The sequence below is a fragment of the Pavona decussata genome, unplaced genomic scaffold (assembly GCF_977016875.1).
Source record: "Pavona decussata unplaced genomic scaffold, jaPavDecu1.1 SCAFFOLD_396, whole genome shotgun sequence".
Lineage (NCBI taxonomy): Eukaryota > Metazoa > Cnidaria > Anthozoa > Scleractinia > Agariciidae > Pavona > Pavona decussata.
Genome location: NW_028145767.1, coordinates 530,987 through 554,461, shown reverse-complemented (window position 1 = coordinate 554,461; position 23,475 = coordinate 530,987). Strand labels below are relative to the sequence as shown.

The following is a 23,475-nucleotide window of genomic DNA, read 5'->3' as shown; positions in this document are numbered from 1 at the left end:
GTAGATGCAACTCAATGTTAGAGAGTCAGATGTGAGCGCTAGCCGAAAGGGGTCTGCCAAAATAAGGTCTAGGGGCCGGCTTTCCTCTCCCTCTTTGTCGGACTGAGCACAAGACCATCTCCGCTGGCATAAGAGACCTGCGGTGTCAGAGGTTTCTTTTGTCAGGACTGTTGTATTATTTCAGAATAAAAAGTAGCAAGATTAAAACATGACGTTTCGGCGACAACATGTAACATGATGATCACATTAACAGGATGATTATATTGACTTTCAGGCCTTCTTTGGGAAGAGAAATAAGCGCGCGGTCAGTGGATCAGCGATTCAGGCGATCGACAGAACGGTATCAGTTGTGACTTTGCTGGGGAGCGAATGGACCTGACAGGAAAACAACTTAAAGGTCTCAGTAAGTCTTGAACAATCATGTTTTATTTTATGTTGTTTCTTTTAATTTCACTGTCGTGTTTGCTTTAGATCGAGAACGAAATATTTTCGAATTAGCGATGTCATTGATTATTCTAGATGTGAAGTTGTTCGTTTCAAGAACCATCGCCGGCTTAACTTATGTTGTCGCACTTCTTTGTGAGAAAACTTGCTTTCAGTTAAATACCGTAAGTTTACCTAGCTAATCAACACAATCAGACTTTCTGCGAATGCCTTAAGGTGGAGTTCCACTGTCGCGTAAATTTTACCTGCGTACAGACGTGAATTGAGCTGGCTTTACGTACGTAAATAAAATAAGACGCGATGTATGAGCGGCGTGCGTAAATGTAAAAAGTTGAACAGCATTCAACTTTTTACGTTTACGCACGCGACTGATACATCGCTTCTTATTTTATTTACGTACGTAAAGCCAGCTCAATGCACGTCTGTACGCACGTAAAATTTACGCGACAGTGGAAATCCACCTTTAGTTACTTTCTGGAATAGGCCTTATCACGGTTTTCGACGCCATTTTGACGGGTAGGCAAACAGGCTTGAAATAACAGTGTTTGTATGGAAATCCGATGTCAAATAATTTTCATAAAACATCGCTTCCGAAAAATAACAGGTTTGAAATAACAGTGTTCGTATGGAAATCCGATGTCAAATAATTTTCATAAAACATCGCTTCTGAAAAATAACAGGTTTGAAATAACAGTGTTTGTATGGAAATCCGATGTCAAATAATTTTCATAAAACATCGCTTCTGAAAAATAACAGGTTTGAAATAACAGTGTTTGTATGGAAAACCGATGTCAAATAATTTTCATAAAACATCGCTTCTGAAAAATAACAGGTTTGAAATAACAGTGTTTGTATGGAAATCCGATGTCAAATAATTTTCATAAAACATCGCTTCTGAAAAATAACAGGTTTGAAATAACAGTGTTTGTATGGAAATCCGATGTCAAATAATTTTCATAAAACATCGCTTCTGAAAAATAACAGGTTTGAAATAACAGTGTTTGTATGGAAATCCGATGTCAAATAATTTTCATAAAACATCGCTTCTGAAAAATAACAGGTTTGAAATAACAGTGTTTGTATGGAAATCCGATGTCAAATAATTTTCATAAAACATCGCTTCTGAAAAATAACAGGTTTGAGCTTCTGAAAAATTCATGAATTGGAAACTTTTGGCACTAGAAAAAGGATTTTAAGAAAAAAATTGGAGGGATGCAACAGTGACGGAAAGCGTCCAGTCGTGTTTTGAACTTTCCATACATTTCCCTGTATTTTTTCCCGCGAACTATTTTTAGTAGCAGCTACGTTAGCTTTTATGCATAAGCTGTTTACTACGTAATGTAAAATGACATTTTCACCGTGTTCTGACCTGTATTTTGTACAACCTGTATTAAGCGGTCACTTAGCCATTCCCCGGCCGAGGGTGACCGCTTAATACACAAAAAGTTGCCTCTAAGACGTTTACGGTCTTTTTATGGAGTTAACATCTTGTTTAGCTTGAAGCAAATATTGTCTCTCATTTTAAAACACAGTCTATGCACTGCTGCAAACAAAGGGAGAAAACTGACTGAGCCTCCACAATTCAAACGCACTATATCAGTGGAGCGAAGCATTTGCAAAAACACACTCGTTATTTAAATACAATTCAAGCCTTTTCAGTATTACTGTGACACGTTGCATAGCTCTATAACACGCTACAACGATTACTAGAGAACTAAAAATTAAACCAAATAGCCGTGCCAAGAAACACAACTTCTTGTGACAAACACTAATATCCGGGCCCGGCATTGCAGCAATTACAGAATGAAGCTCATTGCACGATACAAGCAATGATTAATTCCTGTCCTAACATTACCCAAATCTCAACAAGAAAGGCAGTTAAAACTATCAAGCACTTAAAAGAGCCAAGCCAAACCCAGCTGAAATGCCCTATGTGGTATAAAAACAACGTCGTTGAACACACGGAATAAGAGGTCATATTCAAAACGAAGAGAATTCAAAAGAGGAAACTGAAAAATCATTAGGTGAAAATGACCTGTCGGATGATGAACATATGATGATTAAATCCAAACCCGCTACAAATACTTGCGAGCAGCGCAGGCTTTTAAAACCAATTGATCCCTTAAAAAAAAAAACCTACTTGTATAAGCTAGATTTAAAAAGGCTAAAACACGCGCCAGAAAGTGACGTAGGCTTGTCAGTCTTTATTTACACACCGAATTCTAAACCATAGGCAGCCCAACTGACAAAATCATTATTTTCATAAGAAAACTGGTTATTGGTACTGGCTTTCGCTTCAAAAGATTTTCCAAAATAGTCATTTGGAATTCACATTGAAGGAATATTTTTTCAGTCAATTAGTCGATTTTCTTGTGATCAGTGTGATGTTAGAAACAAATTGAGTTTCCCCCCTCTGCCCCCGCGCTATGTACGACCCTGTAAAATCTCCACAGTACTTTTTATAAGAAAAGTAACGGGACAAGATAGGAGAATTTGTTCTTTTATATTAGAGGTCCTGTATTAAGCGGTCAACCTGTATTAAGCGGTATTAGCTACAGGCAGTACTAGCTAGCCTTCATGAATGGCTCAATGTAAATAAGCTCAGCCTGAATATTGCCAAAACGGAATTAATGTTAATAGGCTCACGGCAGAGACTGGCTAGTACTACAAGTGGCCATTCACTTACTGTACAAATTGAAGGTCACGAAATTGATAGAGTGCCCCACACCAAATCCTTAGGACTTTACATCGATCAAAATCTTTCGTGGTCCAAACATGTTAATAAGACTGCCAAGATTATCTCCTCTGGCATAGGTGCACTTAAAAAACTGAGGCCGTTCATTTGCGACGATACAGCAATATTACTACATAGAGCCCTTATTGAACCATATTTTGATTATTGCTGTCCTGGGTGGGACGGTCTCAGCAACGAATTAGCTGACAAATTACAAAAACTACAAACTCGCGCCATTCGGGTCATAACAAAGTCAGATTACTATTCTAGCGCCACCGCCCTACGCGGTAAGCTGGGACCGGGGATAATCTCTGTACCAGAATGAAGAAGCAAAAATTGAAAATCATGTTTAAAACTTTAAATGATCAGTCTTCGGAGTACCTTAAGCCCTTCAGCACGGACTATGGACTTAGAAGTAGTGACAGCAAATTGGCTCTGCCTAAGCCTCGTACCGATTTTTTGAAACGTAGTTTCTGCTACAGTGGAGCACATTTGTGGAACAGCCTTCCATCTAACGTCAGAGCCATTAGATCTTTTACTAATTTTAGAAATGAGATAGATCGCCAATAGTCCTCCTCGTACTCCCACACGGCAAACATGTAAATCAGTTTTAATTTTTGTCGTGCATGTAACTGATGTTTTTACCGTGTCTAAATAAAGTTTATGTATGTATGTATGTATGTATGTATGTATGTATGTATGTATGTATGTATGTATGTATGTATGTATGTATGTATGTATGTATGTATGTATGTATGTATGTATGTATGTATGTATGTATGTATGTAAGCGGTCACTTAGCCATTCCCCGAGGGTGACCGCTTAATACAGGTTCGACTGTATTTTAATAACTTCTCCACAGTACTTTTATAAGAAAAGTAACGGGACAAGATGGGAGAATTTGTTCTTTGATATTAGAGGTTAAAGGGTTAACTGAGATGAAAAACTGAACTACAACGTCGATCTGTACGGATGCCAAGCCTTGGGTAGAATGAACAATCACAATCATACATTGAGCGTTTCTCTTTTATAAAACAAAATTAAAATAATGAAAAGATTCTCTTGTCGTTAAAGGGAGAGTTTCACGGTTCGGCGCATGTGCGAGCGATAACGTAAGCGCTGTCAAGCCAATTGTTTTTGGCGGCGGGCAAGTCTCAGTATAACTTGCTGGCATAAAATAAAACTGACATGACCGGCCAGTGTTTTGGTCACGTTTCAGAAAGAAAAAAAAAGGCTGTCCATGTAAAACACATGGGGATTTTTGCAGCGCCGCTTGGACATTCAAGAAATGCAAGAACTTATGCAAACGTATACGGTTTTATTTTAGTACAATGTCGATATCTCGCGGCATCGACCTTTTTTTATTACGCACGGTTCGAAAAGCCGAGAAGCTCCCTAAATTCAGTATTTCATCAGCATTCAGTGATAAACCTACTATATAGTGTGTACACTCGATAACCTGATTTTATTAGACCAGCGAGAAGGCGAAAAACGAGAAATCCGCAAGTTTCAAGAAGCGATGCGACTGTTTAGTAACAACGCTGAGCGTCCTTCAGAGGTGCTGGAATGCATTTGAGAAAACTCTGCCATAGTGGCAAATCAAAACTGCGTTTGCCACTCGCAATGACCATAATTGTATAGATAAATGAATGCCTTACAATAGATTTTGTAGTTTGCCGCAAATCTTTTGGATTTTTTTCTACTGCCCGCTATTCGAGCCCGCTAATAGACTACAACTAACTCGCACATTTGATCTCATATTTATTCGCTTCGCGTCTCACTGTTGCTCAATTTTTTTCATCCAAAGTAAAACACTGATGTTTGATGCTGTTTGTCCGTCGAATTCTCCGTTTTTGACAGTTGAATTCCATATGAACAAACAGTACGATTGAAATCAAGAAAATCCTCGCGAGTTCATCCAAAGCCAGTTGGTGACCTTTGCCATTTCCAGCGAAAGCAGATGTGCCGCGAAATCGTTGTCTATTTTAAACAGACTTATCCCTTTACCAATTTTCCACGTTTGGTGGACGTATCTTGTTAACTGCACAGGATTTCTACATCCACTCCACTCTGTCCGCTTAACTTCTGTGCTTCCAGAGAGTCCACAGAACGTCCCGTCGCCGGTCGGCCGCGCTATCAACAAAAATGTCGTTTTCGGATGCTAAAACACTTTTAACCTTACAAAAATCGAACTTATATTTACAACAGGAAACAAAGATTATAAAAAGTGAAGAACGAAAAGTGGATGATCCAAATTCGGACGCGATTTCAACAGATTGTTCCACCACAAGGTCGCATCGAATTTAGTGTCGACCCGTACAATTTATTTTTGAGCCGGTCTGCTCGCGCATGCGCTTGACCGTGAACTAATCACAAGTGCGTTTTTCCCTCTAGCTTTTCATACTTTTGATCATTGCCTGATCATTTTGTTGAAATAAACAACGAGGTATTTCTCTATTCATTTTGTGAGTTTTAGCATGTACCTCAAGACGTACCACTTGGAAGACAGCTTTTCATGTTAAATGTAGATGCAACTCAATGTTAGAGAGTCAGATGTGAGCGCTAGCCGAAAGGGGTCTGCCAAAATAAGGTCTAGGGGCCGGCTTTCCTCTCCCTCTTTGTCGGACTGAGCACAAGACCATCTCCGCTGGCATAAGAGACCTGCGGTGTCAGAGGTTTCTTTTGTCAGGACTGTTGTATTATTTCAGAATAAAAAGTAGCAAGATTAAAACATGACGTTTCGGCGACAACATGTAACATGATGATCACATTAACAGGATGATTATATTGACTTTCAGGCCTTCTTTGGGAAGAGAAATAAGCGCGCGGTCAGTGGATCAGCGATTCAGGCGATCGACAGAACGGTATCAGTTGTGACTTTGCTGGGGAGCGAATGGACCTGACAGGAAAACAACTTAAAGGTCTCAGTAAGTCTTGAACAATCATGTTTTATTTTATGTTGTTTCTTTTAATTTCACTGTCGTGTTTGCTTTAGATCGAGAACGAAATATTTTCGAATTAGCGATGTCATTGATTATTCTAGCTGTGAAGTTGTTCGTTTCAAGAACCATCGCCGGCTTAACTTATGTTGTCGCACTTCTTTGTGAGAAAACTTGCTTTCAGTTAAATACCGTAAGTTTACCTAGCTAATCAACACAATCAGACTTTCTGCGAATGCCTTAAGGTGGAGTTCCACTGTCGCGTAAATTTTACCTGCGTACAGACGTGAATTGAGCTGGCTTTACGTACGTAAATAAAATAAGACGCGATGTATGAGCGGCGTGCGTAAATGTAAAAAGTTGAACAGCATTCAACTTTTTACGTTTACGCACGCGACTGATACATCGCTTCTTATTTTATTTACGTACGTAAAGCCAGCTCAATGCACGTCTGTACGCACGTAAAATTTACGCGACAGTGGAAATCCACCTTTAGTTACTTTCTGGAATAGGCCTTATCACGGTTTTCGACGCCATTTTGACGGGTAGGCAAACAGGCTTGAAATAACAGTGTTTGTATGGAAATCCGATGTCAAATAATTTTCATAAAACATCGCTTCCGAAAAATAACAGGTTTGAAATAACAGTGTTCGTATGGAAATCCGATGTCAAATAATTTTCATAAAACATCGCTTCTGAAAAATAACAGGTTTGAAATAACAGTGTTTGTATGGAAATCCGATGTCAAATAATTTTCATAAAACATCGCTTCTGAAAAATAACAGGTTTGAAATAACAGTGTTTGTATGGAAAACCGATGTCAAATAATTTTCATAAAACATCGCTTCTGAAAAATAACAGGTTTGAAATAACAGTGTTTGTATGGAAATCCGATGTCAAATAATTTTCATAAAACATCGCTTCTGAAAAATAACAGGTTTGAAATAACAGTGTTTGTATGGAAATCCGATGTCAAATAATTTTCATAAAACATCGCTTCTGAAAAATAACAGGTTTGAAATAACAGTGTTTGTATGGAAATCCGATGTCAAATAATTTTCATAAAACATCGCTTCTGAAAAATAACAGGTTTGAAATAACAGTGTTTGTATGGAAATCCGATGTCAAATAATTTTCATAAAACATCGCTTCTGAAAAATAACAGGTTTGAAATAACAGTGTTTGTATGGAAAACCGATGTCAAATAATTTTCATAAAACATCGCTTCTGAAAAATAACAGGTTTGAAATAACAGTGTTTGTATGGAAATCCGATGTCAAATAATTTTCATAAAACATCGCTTCTGAAAAATAACAGGTTTGAAATAACAGTGTTTGTATGGAAATCCGATGTCAAATAAAACATCGCTTCTGAAAAATTCATGAATTGGAAACTTTTGGCACTAGAAAAAGGATTTTAAGAAAAAAATTGGAGGGATGCAACAGTGACGGAAAGCGTCCAGTCGTGTTTTGAACTTTCCATACATTTCCCTGTATTTTTTCCCGCGAACTATTTTTAGTAGGAGCTACGTTAGCTTTTATGCATAAGCTGTTTACTACGTAATGTAAAATGACATTTTCACCGTGTTCTGGCCTGTATTTTGTACAACCTGTATTAAGCGGTCACTTAGCCATTCCCCGGCCGAGGGTGACCGCTTAATACACAAAAAGTTGCCTCTAAGACGTTTACGGTCTTTTTATGGAGTTAACATCTTGTTTAGCTTGAAGCAAATATTGTCTCTCATTTTAAAACACAGTCTATGCACTGCTGCAAACAAAGGGAGAAAACTGACTGAGCCTCCACAATTCAAACGCACTATATCAGTGGAGCGAAGCATTTGCAAAAACACACTCGTTATTTAAATACAATTCAAGCCTTTTCAGTATTACTGTGACACGTTGCATAGCTCTATAACACGCTACAACGATTACTAGAGAACTAAAAATTAAACCAAATAGCCGTGCCAAGAAACACAACTTCTTGTGACAAACACTAATATCCGGGCCCGGCATTGCAGCAATTACAGAATGAAGCTCATTGCACGATACAAGCAATGATTAATTCCTGTCCTAACATTACCCAAATCTCAACAAGAAAGGCAGTTAAAACTATCAAGCACTTAAAAGAGCCAAGCCAAACCCAGCTGAAATGCCCTATGTGGTATAAAAACAACGTCGTTGAACACACGGAATAAGAGGTCATATTCAAAACGAAGAGAATTCAAAAGAGGAAACTGAAAAATCATTAGGTGAAAATGACCTGTCGGATGATGAACATATGATGATTAAATCCAAACCCGCTACAAATACTTGCGAGCAGCGCAGGCTTTTAAAACCAATTGATCCCTTAAAAAAAAAAACCTACTTGTATAAGCTAGATTTAAAAAGGCTAAAACACGCGCCAGAAAGTGACGTAGGCTTGTCAGTCTTTATTTACACACCGAATTCTAAACCATAGGAAGCCCAACTGACAAAATCATTATTTTCATAAGAAAACTGGTTATTGGTACTGGCTTTCGCTTCAAAAGATTTTCCAAAATAGTCATTTGGAATTCACATTGAAGGAATATTTTTTCAGTCAATTAGTCGATTTTCTTGTGATCAGTGTGATGTTAGAAACAAATTGAGTTTCCCCCCTCTGCCCCCGCGCTATGTACGACCCTGTTAAATCTCCACAGTACTTTTTATAAGAAAAGTAACGGGACAAGATAGGAGAATTTGTTCTTTTATATTAGAGGTCCTGTATTAAGCGGTCAACCTGTATTAAGCGGTATTAGCTACAGGCAGTACTAGCTAACCTTCATGAATGGCTCAATGTAAATAAGCTCAGCCTGAATATTGCCAAAACGGAATTAATGTTAATAGGCTCACGGCAGAGACTGGCTAGTACTACAAGTGGCCATTCACTTACTGTACAAATTGAAGGTCACGAAATTGATAGAGTGCCCCACACCAAATCCTTAGGACTTTACATCGATCAAAATCTTTCGTGGTCCAAACATGTTAATAAGACTGCCAAGATTATCTCCTCTGGCATAGGTGCACTTAAAAAACTGAGGCCGTTCATTTGCGACGATACAGCAATATTACTACATAGAGCCCTTATTGAACCATATTTTGATTATTGCTGTCCTGTGTGGGACGGTCTCAGCAACGAATTAGCTGACAAATTACAAAAACTACAAACTCGCGCCATTCGGGTCATAACAAAGTCAGATTACTATTCTAGCGCCACCGCCCTACGCGGTAAGCTGGGACCGGGGATAATCTCTGTACCAGAATGAAGAAGCAAAAATTGAAAATCATGTTTAAAACTTTAAATGATCAGTCTTCGGAGTACCTTAAGCCCTTCAGCACGGACTATGGACTTAGAAATAGTGACAGCAAATTGGCTTTGCCTAAGCCTCGTACCGATTTTTTGAAACGTAGTTTCTGCTACAGTGGAGCACATTTGTGGAACAGCCTTCCATCTAACGTCAGAGCCATTAGATCTTTTACTAATTTTAGAAATGAGATAGATCGCCAGTAGTCCTCCTCGTACTCCCACACGGCAAACATGTAAATCAGTTTTAATTTTTGTCGTGCATGTAACTGATGTTTTTACCGTGTCTAAATAAAGTTTATGTATGTATGTATGTATGTATGCATGCATGCATGCATGCATGCATGCATGTATGTATGTATGTATGTATGTATGTATGTATGTATGTATGTATGTATGTATGTATGTATGTATGTATGTATGTATGTATGTATGTATGTATGTAAGCGGTCACTTAGCCATTCCCCGAGGGTGACCGCTTAATACAGGTTCGACTGTATTTTAATAACTTCTCCACAGTACTTTTATAAGAAAAGTAACGGGACAAGATGGGAGAATTTGTTCTTTGATATTAGAGGTTAAAGGGTTAACTGAGATGAAAAACTGAACTACAACGTCGATCTGTACGGATGCCAAGCCTTGGGTAGAATGAACAATCACAATCATACATTGAGCGTTTCTCTTTTATAAAACAAAATTAAAATAATGAAAAGATTCTCTTGTCGTTAAAGGGAGAGTTTCACGGTTCGGCGCATGTGCGAGCGATAACGTAAGCGCTTTCAAGCCAATTGTTTTTGGCGGCGGGCAAGTCTCAGTATAACTTGCTGGCATAAAAATAAAACTGACATGACCGGCCAGTGTTTTGGTCACGTTTCAGAAAGAAAAAAAAAGGCTGTCCATGTAAAACACATGGGGATTTTTGCAGCGCCGCTTGGACATTCAAGAAATGCAAGAACTTATGCAAACGTATACGGTTTTATTTTAGTACAATGTCGATATCTCGCGGCATCGACCTTTTTTTATTACGCACGGTTCGAAAAGCCGAGAAGCTCCCTAAATTCAGTATTTCATCAGCATTCAGTGATAAACTTACTATATAGTGTGTACACTCGATAACCTGATTTTATTAGACCAGCGAGAAGGCGAAAAACGAGAAATCCGGAAGCTTCAAGAAGCGATGCGACTGTTTAGTAACAACGCTGAGCGTCCTTCAGAGATGCTGGAATGCATTTGAGAAAACTCTGCCATAGTGGCAAATCAAAACTGCGTTTGCCACTCGCAATGACCATAATTGTATAGATAAATGAATACCTTACAATAGATTTTGTAGTTTGCCGCAAATCTTTTGGATTTTTTTCTACTGCCCGCTATTCGAGCCCGCTAATAGACTACAACTAACTCGCACATTTGATCTCATATTTATTCGCTTCGCGTCTCACTGTTGCTCAATTTTTTCCATCCAAAGTAAAACACTGATGTTTGATGCTGTTTGTCCGTCGAATTCTCCGTTTTTGACAGTTGAATTCCATATGAACAAACAGTACGATTGAAATCAAGAAAATCCTCGCGAGTTCATCCAAAGCCAGTTGGTGACCTTTGCCATTTCCAGCGAAAGCAGATGTGCCGCGAAATCGTTGTCTATTTTAAACAGACTTATCCCTTTACCAATTTTCCACGTTTGGTGGACGTATCTTGTTAACTGCACAGGATTTCTACATCCACTCCACTCTGTCCGCTTAACTTCTGTGCTTCCAGAGAGTCCACAGAACGTCCCGTCGCCGGTCGGCCGCGCTATCAACAAAAATGTCGTTTTCGGATGCTAAAACACTTTTAACCTTACAAAAATCGAACTTATATTTACAACAGGAAACAAAGATTATAAAAAGTGAAGAACGAAAAGTGGATGATCCAAATTCGGACGCGATTTCAACAGATTGTTCCACCACAAGGTCGCATCGAATTTAGTGTCGACCCGTACAATTTATTTTTGAGCCGGTCTGCTCGCGCATGCGCTTGACCGTGAACTAATCACAAGTGCGTTTTTCCCTCTAGCTTTTCATACTTTTGATCATTGCCTGATCATTTTGTTGAAATAAACAACGAGGTATTTCTCTATTCATTTTGTGAGTTTTAGCATGTACCTCAAGACGTACCACTTGGAAGACAGCTGTTCATGTTATATGTAGATGCAACTCAATGTTAGAGAGTCAGATGTGACCGCTAGCCGAAAGGGTCTCATTCTTTCTCGGGCCTTTTGGCTTAGATACGATTGGTCCCGATTTGTGTTTTGTTGCCGCGTCAGCATGGCAAACAAAAAGAACAAAACGGCCGATGGAAATAGTTCTCGTAAAGCTGTTGATGAGGAGTCCCCTGGAGAGATGCCTGATGAGCCAACTGACACGCCCATATTGTTTTCTCCGTCACCTTTGGAGTGGGGTGATTGTGACGTGCCGCACGAGCCAACAGCTGAAATTCATGAGAAACAACCGAGCGTGCCGAAGGTTCTCAGTGATTTATTCAATAGTGGGGCAAGATATGAATCTGCCCCAAAATTTACGTGGAATTTTAAGGAGACTGATCGGATAAGGCTTCGCAAAGAGTTGTCCGTCGTTTTCTCTGTGGACACGGTTTGTTCCAGCCAGGATATCATCGTTGGTTTCGACGCGGCCGGCATTGATGTCGACGAAATTTTATCAATCCAGCGACGCGCTTCCAACAACACGTGGGTCGTCAGTTTTAGATCTCCTGACGCGAAAAACGCCGCTCTTGGCGTACCTTCGGTCAAGATATCTGGCTGCACGGTTGTTCTCGGTGACTGTGAGAACCGGATTCAAATCATTAAAATCTATGAAGCTCCGACTGAGTTACCGGACACTGCCCTAATTGGTCGTCTTCCGCATTATGGCAAGGTTTTCTCGTTTAGGCGTGATATGGTTGCCGACAACATTTACAACGGGGTGCGTACTGCAAGAATGCGGCTAAATCTCGCAATACCCCCGACCATTTTCGTTGCCGGTGAACTGCTACGTATTTGGTATCCAAGCCAGCCTAAGATGTGTCGCCGTTGCGGCGATACTGGCCATGTTGCAGCGAAATGTTCGTCTGTGAGGTGTTTTAATTGTGAGGCGCCGGGGCATCGCCAGGAAGATTGCACATCACCACGCCTTTGCTCGATCTGCCTTTCCCAGGAACATAACATCTCAGCCTGTCCCTTTCTATTGTTCAGCACCAACGTGGTTACTCAACCTGGTCAGCCTTTGTTGGAAGATGAACCGGAGATCATGTCGCAGCCGGCCGCGTCGCCCTCGTATGCTAATCTGGTCGCTCGCTCTCCGGAGCAAGCAGAGGCCATTAAGGCTGCCAGGGCGGCGGGGTCTGGCTCTGCTCAGCCTTCTGCGAAGCAACAGCAAACCAGTGATTCGAAGTCTAAGGACTCTGTCAAGCAGCCTCCGAGGAAACCTATTAAGAAAGCTGCCAGTGAGCCACCTCCATCCGAGAACAAGAAGAAACATGTTTCTAATGAGAAGGCGGAGCGTGAACGTGATCACTCGCGGGAGCGCGGCGCGGGGCGTGATCGGGACCGTGAACGTGAGCGTACGCGTGATCGTGAACGGGATCGTGATCGCCACCGCGACCGCGATTACTCCCGCGAGGGTGAGCGCGATCGCTCTAGCCGGCGCCACCACCATCATCATCGCGACCATGAAACTTCAGAGGAAGATGAGTCCGATTACGATTTTATAAAGGTTAGGCCTAGGCGGCATTCTAGGTGCTAGCAGCACCAATGTCGTTAAAAGTTTTATCTTTAAATGTTAGGGGTCTTGGCACCCCTGCTAAGCGATTCACTGTTTTGCGCGAACTTGAGCGCCTAGATTATGATTTATTTTTACTGCAAGAAACGCATGTGTCTACTAAACGTCTTGCGGATGAAATTTCGCATTCTTGGCCTGGACAATGTTTCTGGTCCTTTGGGAGAGGCAAATCTGCTGGAGTAGCTTTATTTGTCTCTCCCAAATTTTCGGGCCATATCTCTCGTTTTTTGTTTGATTCTAACGGGCGAGTTTTAAGTGCATTGGTGCTACTAGGGCCTATTAGTCTTAATGTTGTTAACATCTATGCTCCAAACACTGTCTCTGAGCGTAAAACCTTTTTTGAGTGTTTACATGATTATTTTATTTCTTATGATTCTCGCGTTATTGCTGGTGACTTTAATTGTATTGATAACAAATTAGATCGTTATTCTGCTAATACTTTGCTGCCGGACAAAAAGTGCCTTAGTGCCTTTTTGTCCGATTTTTGTTTAATCGATGTTTGGCGCAAATTGAATCCGCGCGGTGTTTCTTTTACTTGGTCTAATTCTGATTACTCGCTAGCTACTCGTATTGATCGTTTTTTGGTGTCTCGTTCATTGCTTAAATTTGTCCGTTCAAACAAGGTTTTACCGTGTGTTTTTTCCGACCACGATTTTGTAGTTCTCGATTTTTCTTTTGACGGCTTTTCAAATAAGCGAGATGGTGTTTGGAGATTAAATACCACTCTTTTGGCTGATCCTGAGTTCAAGCGTGAAATTTCTTCTGTTGTTGATCGCCAAAAGAGTGTTATTGCCGACTTTGAGTCTCTGGGGGCTTGGTGGGATGATCTGAAACTTGTCATTCGTTCCGCTTGCATTAATTACTGCACACGTAAGCGTCAGTCTTTAAATCGTGAGCGGAATTTTTTAACTAAGCGTTTAATTCGTGCTAAAAATGCCTTCCATGCTGGTGATAATTCTGTCGTTTCCGAATTGCGAGATGTTGAAAGCGCTCTTTCGTCTCTTATTTCTCGTGAGGCGGAGGGCGCTAAAATTCGATCGCGTGCCAAGTGGATCGAGGAGGGAGAAAAGCCCACGCGCTATTTCTTTCGCCTCGAACAACAGCGTGCGGAGAAAAACTCGTTTGATTCTGTTGTTGATACTGATGGTAGCGAAAAAACTTCCCAGGCTGATATTGAGCGGGTTTTTGTGAATTTTTATCGTGATCTGTATGCCAAAGATAATTCTATTGATATGCAGATCCAAACCGATTTGATCGATAGTTTGGAATTTTCTCTGAATGATATTGAGCGTGCTAGTTGTGAGGGCTTATTTACTAAAGACGAGCTTTTCTCCGCTTTGAAGAGCCTTCAGATCGGCAAATCGCCTGGCTCTGACGGCTTGCCCACCGAGTTCTATTTGTCTTTTTGGGATGACCTGGGTGATTTTCTCGTTCTGGTTCTGAACGAGAGATATCGCCTGGGTGTTCTTACGTATAGCCAGCGCGAGAGTCTCTTGCGCTTGCTGTACAAGAAGGACGATAGACGATTGCCGAAAAATTGGCGCCCCATATCGCTTTTGAATACGGATTACAAACTGGCTTCAAAAACGATTACTGAACGTCTGAAACCGGTAATGAATTCCATCGTTCACCGGGATCAGACGTGTGGCGTAGTGGGTCGTACTATATTTTCGAATCTGCAATTAATTCGTGATACTTTGGACATGATTGACAAAACTGACGAACCCGGTATTCTTGTCACTCTCGATCAGGAAAAAGCTTTTGATCGCGTCGATCATAAATTTTTAATGAGAACTTTAGCTAAATTCGGTTTCGGTCCTTCTATTTGTAATTGAGTTGCTCTTTTCTACAATGATGTCTTTTCTCGCATAATTTGTAATGGGAATCTTTCAGTCTATGCCTGTTTTTCTCGGGAGGGGTGTTCGTCAGGGTTGTCCCCTGTCCCCCCTCCTTTACGTATTGGTTTCGGAAGTTTTGTCAACTCAGATTCGGAGATGTAAACAAATTGAAGGTTTCCAGCTGCCTGGAGCCGGGGGCCTTCAATTTAAAGTTTCCCAGTACGCAGATGATGCCACGAATTTTGTGAAAAGTGAGCGTTCTCTCTGTCATCTCTTGCGTGTTGTTAATGTCTACGAGAAGGGGTCGGGTGCCAAGCTCAACACTACCAAGTCCGAGGCTATGTGGCTTGGTAGGTGGCGAACTAATGGTGCCTCCCCTTTCTGTCTCACTTGGGTGTTTAAAATGAAAATTTTGGGGGTTTATTTTTCGAATGGTCTTGTTTCTGTCGAGTCTGACAATTGGAAATCTAAGCTTGATAAGTTACAAAATGTGGTTAATCTTTGGAAACAGAGAGAGCTCTCATTTTTAGGTCGTGCAATGATCATCAATGCCTTGGGCGCTAGCCGCTTTTGGCACACTGCCAAGATCATCATTCCCCCACAGTGGGTTGTTGATTCGTATGATAAAATTGTCTGGTCTTTTGTGTGGCCAGGGAAAACGGAAAATGTTAGTCGTCAGCGTTGTTGCGCGCCGCTTCGTGGCGGCGGCCTCAACGTTGTCAATTTTCGAGCCAAATGTGCTGCTCTTCGTTTGTCTAATTTTTCTAGTTTACGTGATGATTTTGGCAGTCAAAAGTGGCATTTTCTTGCTCGTTATTTTCTCGGGAATCGTCTGCAAAAACTTGACACGCGATTTAGTTTTCTTTCTAATCTTGTTCCTGTTTCTTCTACACCTTCTCACTTTTATAGGTCTTGTATTTCTCTTTTCCAGCAAATCTTTGATAGACATGGTGCATTGCCCGACGTTTTTTCGTGTAAGAATCTTTATTTACTTTTGGTTGTTTTTTCCCGATGCCGCACCTAGGTCCTCTGCAGGTGGTTTTTGGGGATCCGTTGTCGGTCGCCCCATCAACCGGTGGGCTTCGGTGTGGCGTAAATCTCGCCTAAAGATTATTGAGAATAAAAAGAATGATCTGATTTGGTTGATTATTCACTGTGCTGTTCGGGTTCTATATACACTAAAGTGTTGGGGTGTTATCGACTCCGAAAGATGTGCTTTATGTTTTCGCGTTGAGACAATGCAACATTGTTTTGTTGATTGCCCCCGGGTTGGAAAGGTATGGGATTTTTTCGCGCCCTTTCTTTCCCGCCTTTTGGGGTTCCTTTTTTTCCTTGTCTTTTTCCTCTGTACTTTTTCCGTTTTCTCCTTTACAGTCTTCTCCTTCTTTATCTTTATTTCGTTATCTCGTTGCTACCATCTTGTTTCATGTTTGGCATGCTCGTAATTCGGCGACTTTTAGGAATTCTTACCTTCCTCCGCGTGCTATTGTTGACACAATTATTAAGGATAGTCAACTTCGAATTCGCGGTGAGCCTATTGATCATGTTAGGTATTTCTGGTCCGTTAATGGTGTTCTTTGTAAAGTTGGCACGGATGACAAGATTTCTTTTCTGTTTTAACTTTATTTATATTTTTTTTTTTCGGCCCGGTCGCCTTAATTGGTTGTACTGGGTCGTTTCCTGTTTCCTGTTTCATTTCTATTTTTCTTTTTTCATGACCTGGTCGCCTTCATTGGTTGTACTGGGTCTTGACTATTATATATAGTGTATATATGTGTTTATTAGGGCGGGAGAGGCTTGGCTGTGGCCTTGTCTCCCGGGGCCTCTTTCGCTTGTATTGTAATTAGCTGTTTTGTTGTAGTTTTTGAATTTACTTCTGGTTGTGAACAATATTGTATTTACTCTGCTTGTAAATAGTATTCCTCATCTTTGACTTTTTCTATATAGTATTTCAATTTTGTAATCTTTTTGAGATATAATTTTGTACTTTACCTCTCGTAGCTTTTGTTATTAGTTACGCAAGTTGCTTTCGCTTAGTCATTAGCATTTTTCCCGCTCTTTTTGTGTGTTTTGTATTTTGTTCGCGCCTTTTTTGCTGCATGACTGTTTTTTGCATATTTTACGCGCTTTTGTGTATATCTGTATTTTGCATATTTTTCGCGTTTTTCCCCCTTTGTTTGTTTTAGTGCTTGCTTAAGTTTAGAAGGCATTGTAACACTTGTAATAAGTATTGTCATGAGGGCTTAGCTCTCTTTTTCTCAGTTTACTTGTACTTGCTTGTAACAGTTGATCTTTTTATCAGTGGACCCTTTGGCTCACTGTGTAAATAAACTTTTATCAAAAAAAAAAAAAAAAATAAGGTCTAGGGGCCGGCTTTCTCCCTCCCTCTTTGTCAGACTGAGCACAAGACCATCTCCGCTGGCATAAGAGACCTGCGGTGTCAGAGGTTTCTTTTGTCAGGACTGTTGTATTATTTCAGAATAAAAAGTAGCGAGATTTAAACATGACGTTTCGGCGACAACATGTAACATGATGATCACATTAACATGATGATGATTACATTGACTTTCAGGCCTTCTTTGCGGTGAGAAATAAGCGCGCGGTCAGTGGATCAGCGATTCAGGAGATCGACAGAACGGTATCAGTTGTGACTTTGCTGGGGAGCGAATGGACCTGACAGGAAAACAACTTAAAGGTCTCAGTAAGTCTTGAACAATCATGTTTTATTTTATGTTGTTTCTTTTAATTTCACTGTCGTGTTTGCTTTAGATCGAGAACGAAATATTTTCGAATTAGCGATGTCATTGATTATTCTAGCTTTGAAGTTGTTCGTTTCAAGAACCATCGCTTAACTTATGTTGTTATTTTCGCACTTTGTGAGAAAACGTCCTTTAAGTTAAATACCGTAAGTTTACCTAGCTAATCAACACAATCAGACTTTCCGCGAATGCCTTAAGGTAGATTTCCATTGTCGCGTAAATGTTACCTGCGTACAGACGTGAATTGAACTGGCTTTACGTACGTAAATAAAATAACAACAACAACAACAAGCTTTATTTGCATGACTATGACAAATACAGTATTGCAAAAGCTATTCATAGCTAATTATTGATTCGTTAACTAATTCTTAAGGTAACTTAAAATAAAATAAAATAAAATAAAGTAACTGAAGTCTTTGCTTATTTTAAACTTTTTATACAGTAGAAGTAATCATTCCGGAGAGAAGTTTATCTCTCAATTCGAAGCACGAGGAAACAAACGAAATTAATTGAGTGTTTATAAAATAATCTGTTGAGTTCATTATATGCGATAGTAAAGTTTCTTTTACTAATAGTCGTGTAAATGGAAGGCTAGGTTCTATTTTAGAAAAGAACATATCTCTTAAAGAAGAGTAACTTGGGCAATCTAATAAAAAATGAATTTCGTCTTCAATGGTTTTACGGTTGCAAACATTACACATCCTTTCATTACGGGGTATGTTGTCGTATCTTCCTGTTTCAATCAAAAGCTTGTGGCTGCTTATTCTTAGTTTCACTAATGCTTTCCTAGAAGCGTTTTTCCTTGTGAGATCTAGGTAAGCAGAGGGGCCAAAAGTTTTTTTGATTGTGTAATAAAAGCTGAGTTTTTGTGAGTGTTGAAGGGTTTGGTGCCAATAAGAGATATATTTCTTTTTCATAAGATGTATATATTGTTTGATGTTATTTTCATTCAATGTGTAATAATTAAAGTTGGGGAAATTATAGTATTCACTCATCTTCATGAGACTGGAGTAAAAGCTAGTTTGACCGCTATAATGAAGGTCAACAGATATTCTTAGGGATTGTTTTGCTATAGAATGTTCATCCTTTCCTTGGAGGTAGTGTACGTAATTAAGTATCTTTTTATTTATGTCAACGATTAGAGGAAATCTGCCAAGTTCAGCTCTACATGCAACGTTGGATGACTTATTATGTACTTCTTAATAGCGTTTACAGAAATGTAAATGTGTTTTTCAATTCTGGAGCCTTCCCACGACTTAAAATCTGATTTAACAAAGGCAACCCACACTTCACTATTGTAGGTTAGAATTGGCTGAATTATTGTGTCAAAAATTTTACATGCAAGTGAAGGTTTCAGTGTACTAAAATCAGTGTGTCGTCTTAGACTAAAGAAAGCATGAAGAGCTTTTTGTCGAAGATGTTCAAGCGAAAGTGTGAAATTTCCGAAAGACGAAATGCGAGTTCCTAAGTAAGTGTAGTCTTGTACTATATCTATTAATTCATCGCCTATGTGAAAGGTATAATCGCATTATTTTGTGCTTTTTTGAAAAATCATTATCTTGGTTTTCTTAGGGTTTATATTTAGCATCCATGAGTTGCAAAATGATGATAAACTGTTAAGCGGCGTGCACAAACGTAAAAAGTTGAACAGCATTCAACTTTTTACGTTTACGCGCGCGACTAATACATCGCTTATTTTATTTACGTACGTAAAGCCAGCTCAATGCACGTCTGTACGCACGTAAAATTTACGCGACAATGGAAATCCACCCGGCTTTAAGAAGTTGAACAGCACTCAGCTTTTTGCTCATACATCGCTTCTTTTTGTATTTACGTACGTAAAAACCAGCTAAATTCACTTCTGTACGCACGTGAAATTTACGCGACAGTGGAAATCCACCTTTAGTTACTTTCTAGAATAGGCCTTATCACGGTTTTCGACGCCATTTTGACGGGTAGGCAAACAGGCTTGAAATAATAGTGTTTGTATGGAAATCCGATGTCAAATAATTTTCATAAAACATCGCTTCTGAAAAATTCATGAATTGGAAACTTTCGGCACTAGAAAAAGGATGTTAAGAACAAAATTGGAGGGATGTAGCTGTGACAGAAAGCGTCAGTAGTCGTGTTTTGAACTTTTCATACATTTCCCTGTATTTTTTCCCGCGAACTATTTTTAGTAGCAGCTACGTTAGCTTTTATGCATAAGCTGTTTACTACGTAATGTAAAATGGCATTTTCACCGTGTGCTGACCTGTATTTTGTACAACCTGTATTAAGCGGTCACTTAGCCATTCCCCGGCCGAGGGTGACCGCTACGCGCTTAATACAGGTTCGACTGTATTTTAATAACGAGAGGGCCGTACCTAGGATTTTATGCAGACAGGGTTTCCAGTTGGACATTAATTGTTTTTACTCCTACACAAAAAGTTGCCTCTAAGACGTTTACGGTCTTTTAATGGAGTTGACATCTTGTTTAGCTTGAAGCAAATATTGTCTCTCATTTTAAAACACAGTCTATGCACTGCTGTAAACAAAGGGAGAAAATCACTGAGCCTCCACAATTCAAACGCACGATATCAGTGGAGCGAAGCATTTGCAATTTTAAGGAGTGTTAAAAGTGGCGATTTTAAGAAGTTTTAAAAGTAGCGATTATAAGAGGTCTTAAAAGTGGCGATTTTAAAGCTTTTTAAAAGTGGCGATTATAAGAAGTCTTAAAAGTGGCGATTTTAAGGAGCCTTAAAAGTGGCGATTTTTAGAAGTCTTAGAAGTGGCGATTTTAAGGCGTCTTAAAAGTGGCGATTTTAAGGAGTCTTAAAAGTCGCGATTTTAAGGGGCCTTAAATGTGGCGATTTTACGGAGCCTTAAAAGTGGCGATTTTAAGAAGTCTTAAAAGTGGCGTTTTTGAGGGGTCTTAAAAGTGGCGATTTTAAAAAGTATTAAAAGTGGCAATTTTAAGAAGTTTTAAAAGTTTTAAAAGTGGCGATTTTAAGAAATAATAAAGATTAAAAAAGGCTCAGTGTTCTAGAAACGTAAAAGTGAATTGATTTGGAGTGTGTTTTTAGTAAAAAATAGGGCGTCTTGATATAAATACGTTCTTAACTTTTTTATGTACATTTACTTATTTTGTCAACCTGAGTTACATAGGGTACTTTTGCTTATTTTATTTTAATATTTTTTCCAAGGGGACTTGGCCCACATGCTTATAATGATCCGAACAATTACTGGTTTTTTTTCCTATTAATTTTTTTGTTTTTAAATTTCTTCAAATTTTTGGTACTTCTCCACAACTTACCCAACTTTTGTTTTTTTCTTTACCATGCCGAGAGAGCAACATAAAAATGTGAAATAATTTAATGAGAAATCAAAGGTTTACGGATTATCAAGAAATTTGTAACTCAACCACGTTTCTAACCAGTGTCAGTATAAATCTTCTAACATCCAATCACGATTGATTGGTTACACCGACTTTTAAACCCTAGTAAGCAGTGGCGAAAATGTGCTCGACTTGTTAGCTAACACTACTTGATACAACGTAAATCCAACAAAAACTAGAACTCGTGTCGAGATGGATTTGAAACTCGTGAATAAAGATTTCGACCAAGCGTCCGAGCAATGACGGTTATTTGTATCAGATCGAGTGGAAGAAATTTTCTTTCCATCGCCAAGGGTTGTTGAATTTATGTAGCTTCGGTATGTAGACCTGCATGGCAAGCACTAAATTTGCTTGTGTTGTCGTTACACGTCTCATTTCAATCGTAACTTCATAGTTTTTTAGTTGTAAATGTAACTTCGTGGAGACTCGAAAATACTTCGAGATTTAACGTGTCATCCAGGTTGTGATTATAAATGCTCCAGTTTTCATTTTTTTTTTTTTCGTACTGCTTGAGTAAAATTATTGCACTGGCTATACGTGGGCCTTTAAATCGCTTATTGACAAAAACTAACAAGAGAAGAAAATGCTCCTTACCTCCAAGTTTAAGTCCTTGAAACTAAAATCATATCACAATTAAAATATTCTATCTAAAAGACGGTTTGATAAAAATATTCAGAAGTCACATTTAATAGTCCTTTTATTGCCTAGTGCACTAAAACACACAAAACAAGCAGTTTATCCCTCTTTTAATTTGACACAATTTGATATATTAGTGTTTTCGTTTCAGAATAACAAATTTTATTTTAATGGTTGAAGTTTATGACTATTTTGAGTATGAAACTTCGCGGAGACTCGAAAAAAACTTCGAGATATATCGTGTCATCCAGGTTGTGATAATAAATGCTTTAGTGTTCATATATATTTGCTTTCAGTACTGCTTTAGTAAACATTTTACACTGGCTACACGTGGGCCTTTAAATCGCTTATTGCCAAATCTAACAAAAGAAGAAAATGCTTCTTACCTCCAAGTTCAGTAACTGAAATTTAAATCATATTACAGTTAAAAAATTCTATCTAAAGGACGGTTTGATAAAAATATTTAGAAGTCAGATTTAATTGTCCTTTTATTGCTCTGGTGCACTAAAAACACAAAATAACCGGTTTAGCCCCCTTTAATTTGACACAACAATTAGTGTTTTCGTTTCAGAATAACAAGTTTAATTTATTTTATTACTTGAATTGTATGACATTTATTGTGGTATATCCTTTTAGTTATTTTAATTTTGCAGGCAGCGATGATTAATGGCCCTGCTATGCGTCAGTAAACTTTCGATAAATACACATCGCCTTCTTTTCAGGTTCTGTTGATGTTCCCACCAAGCAAGCAGTTTGCTTTGTAACAAAACGAGAATCAGCGACTTCCTTAATTGAAGTCATTCAGAGTCTCCACTTTTCAAATGACTACCGGTTGAACCTGCATTAATGAATTAAACAGTAAACAGCTTCTTTTAACTGTTTTAACCTATTTTGCTTCAAATCCCACTTCCCATAGTAAGGTAAAACCTCACCCTTCGCACCGGCGCAAGTGACCGGTTACTTAAAATACTCATAAAACGAAATTTTTGGTCTTTGCTTCGGAGAAGACTGATGAATGTAAGAGTAGTTCAACAGAAAAAAACTTCGCAGATTTCGAAAACCTGGTTTTTGCCGGCTAAAACAGAATCAATAGTTCCGAAGATTGGGAACGAGTCTGGACCAGGATGACGTAATGTGGTGGGGGTTTGTTTACTTTCCGACATCGCTCTTGCTCCTAGAAATTCTCGCGAATTAACATACTCGCTTTACATCGGGATAAAATGGTATCTTCCAATAATGTCCGAAACCGATGAGTATTTGTCATCGGTTAGTGCCGACGATAAGAATGATAGTAGAAAAAGAAAGAAAAAAATTAAACACTGCGAGATTTATTTTTTAGAAAAATTAATAAAATAAACAACAAATAAATACATGATTTAAGTTAAGTGTCAAAGTATTTAGTGCAGGGCACTTATTATGGACACTAGGACACTTTCCTGATCGAACCGGAATTGTTGTTGGGGGGAGGGGAAAACCGGAGTACCTGGAGAAAAACCTCTCGGAGCAAAGCCGAGAACCAACAACAAACTCAACCCACATATGACGCAAGGGCGGGAGTCGTACTCGAGCCACCTTGGTGTTGTTGTTGTTGTTGTTGGTGGTGGTGGTGGTGGTGG

At 39.2% G+C, this 23,475-nt stretch overlaps 1 protein-coding gene across 1 annotated transcript; it reads left to right on the top strand.

Moving 5' to 3' along the window:
• Positions 1–272: 272 nt before the first annotated feature.
• On the top strand, positions 273–23,052 carry LOC146451153 (uncharacterized). The gene is made up of 5 exons (XM_085099570.1): positions 273–403; positions 5,977–6,105; positions 11,573–13,184; positions 17,661–17,789; positions 22,582–23,052. The coding sequence occupies exons 3-4, from the start codon at positions 11,625–11,627 to the stop codon at positions 17,763–17,765; spliced, it is 1,665 nt and encodes a 554-aa protein (XP_084955696.1). The 5' UTR covers positions 273–403; positions 5,977–6,105; positions 11,573–11,624; the 3' UTR covers positions 17,766–17,789; positions 22,582–23,052.
• The last annotated feature ends 423 nt before the right edge of the window (positions 23,053–23,475 follow it).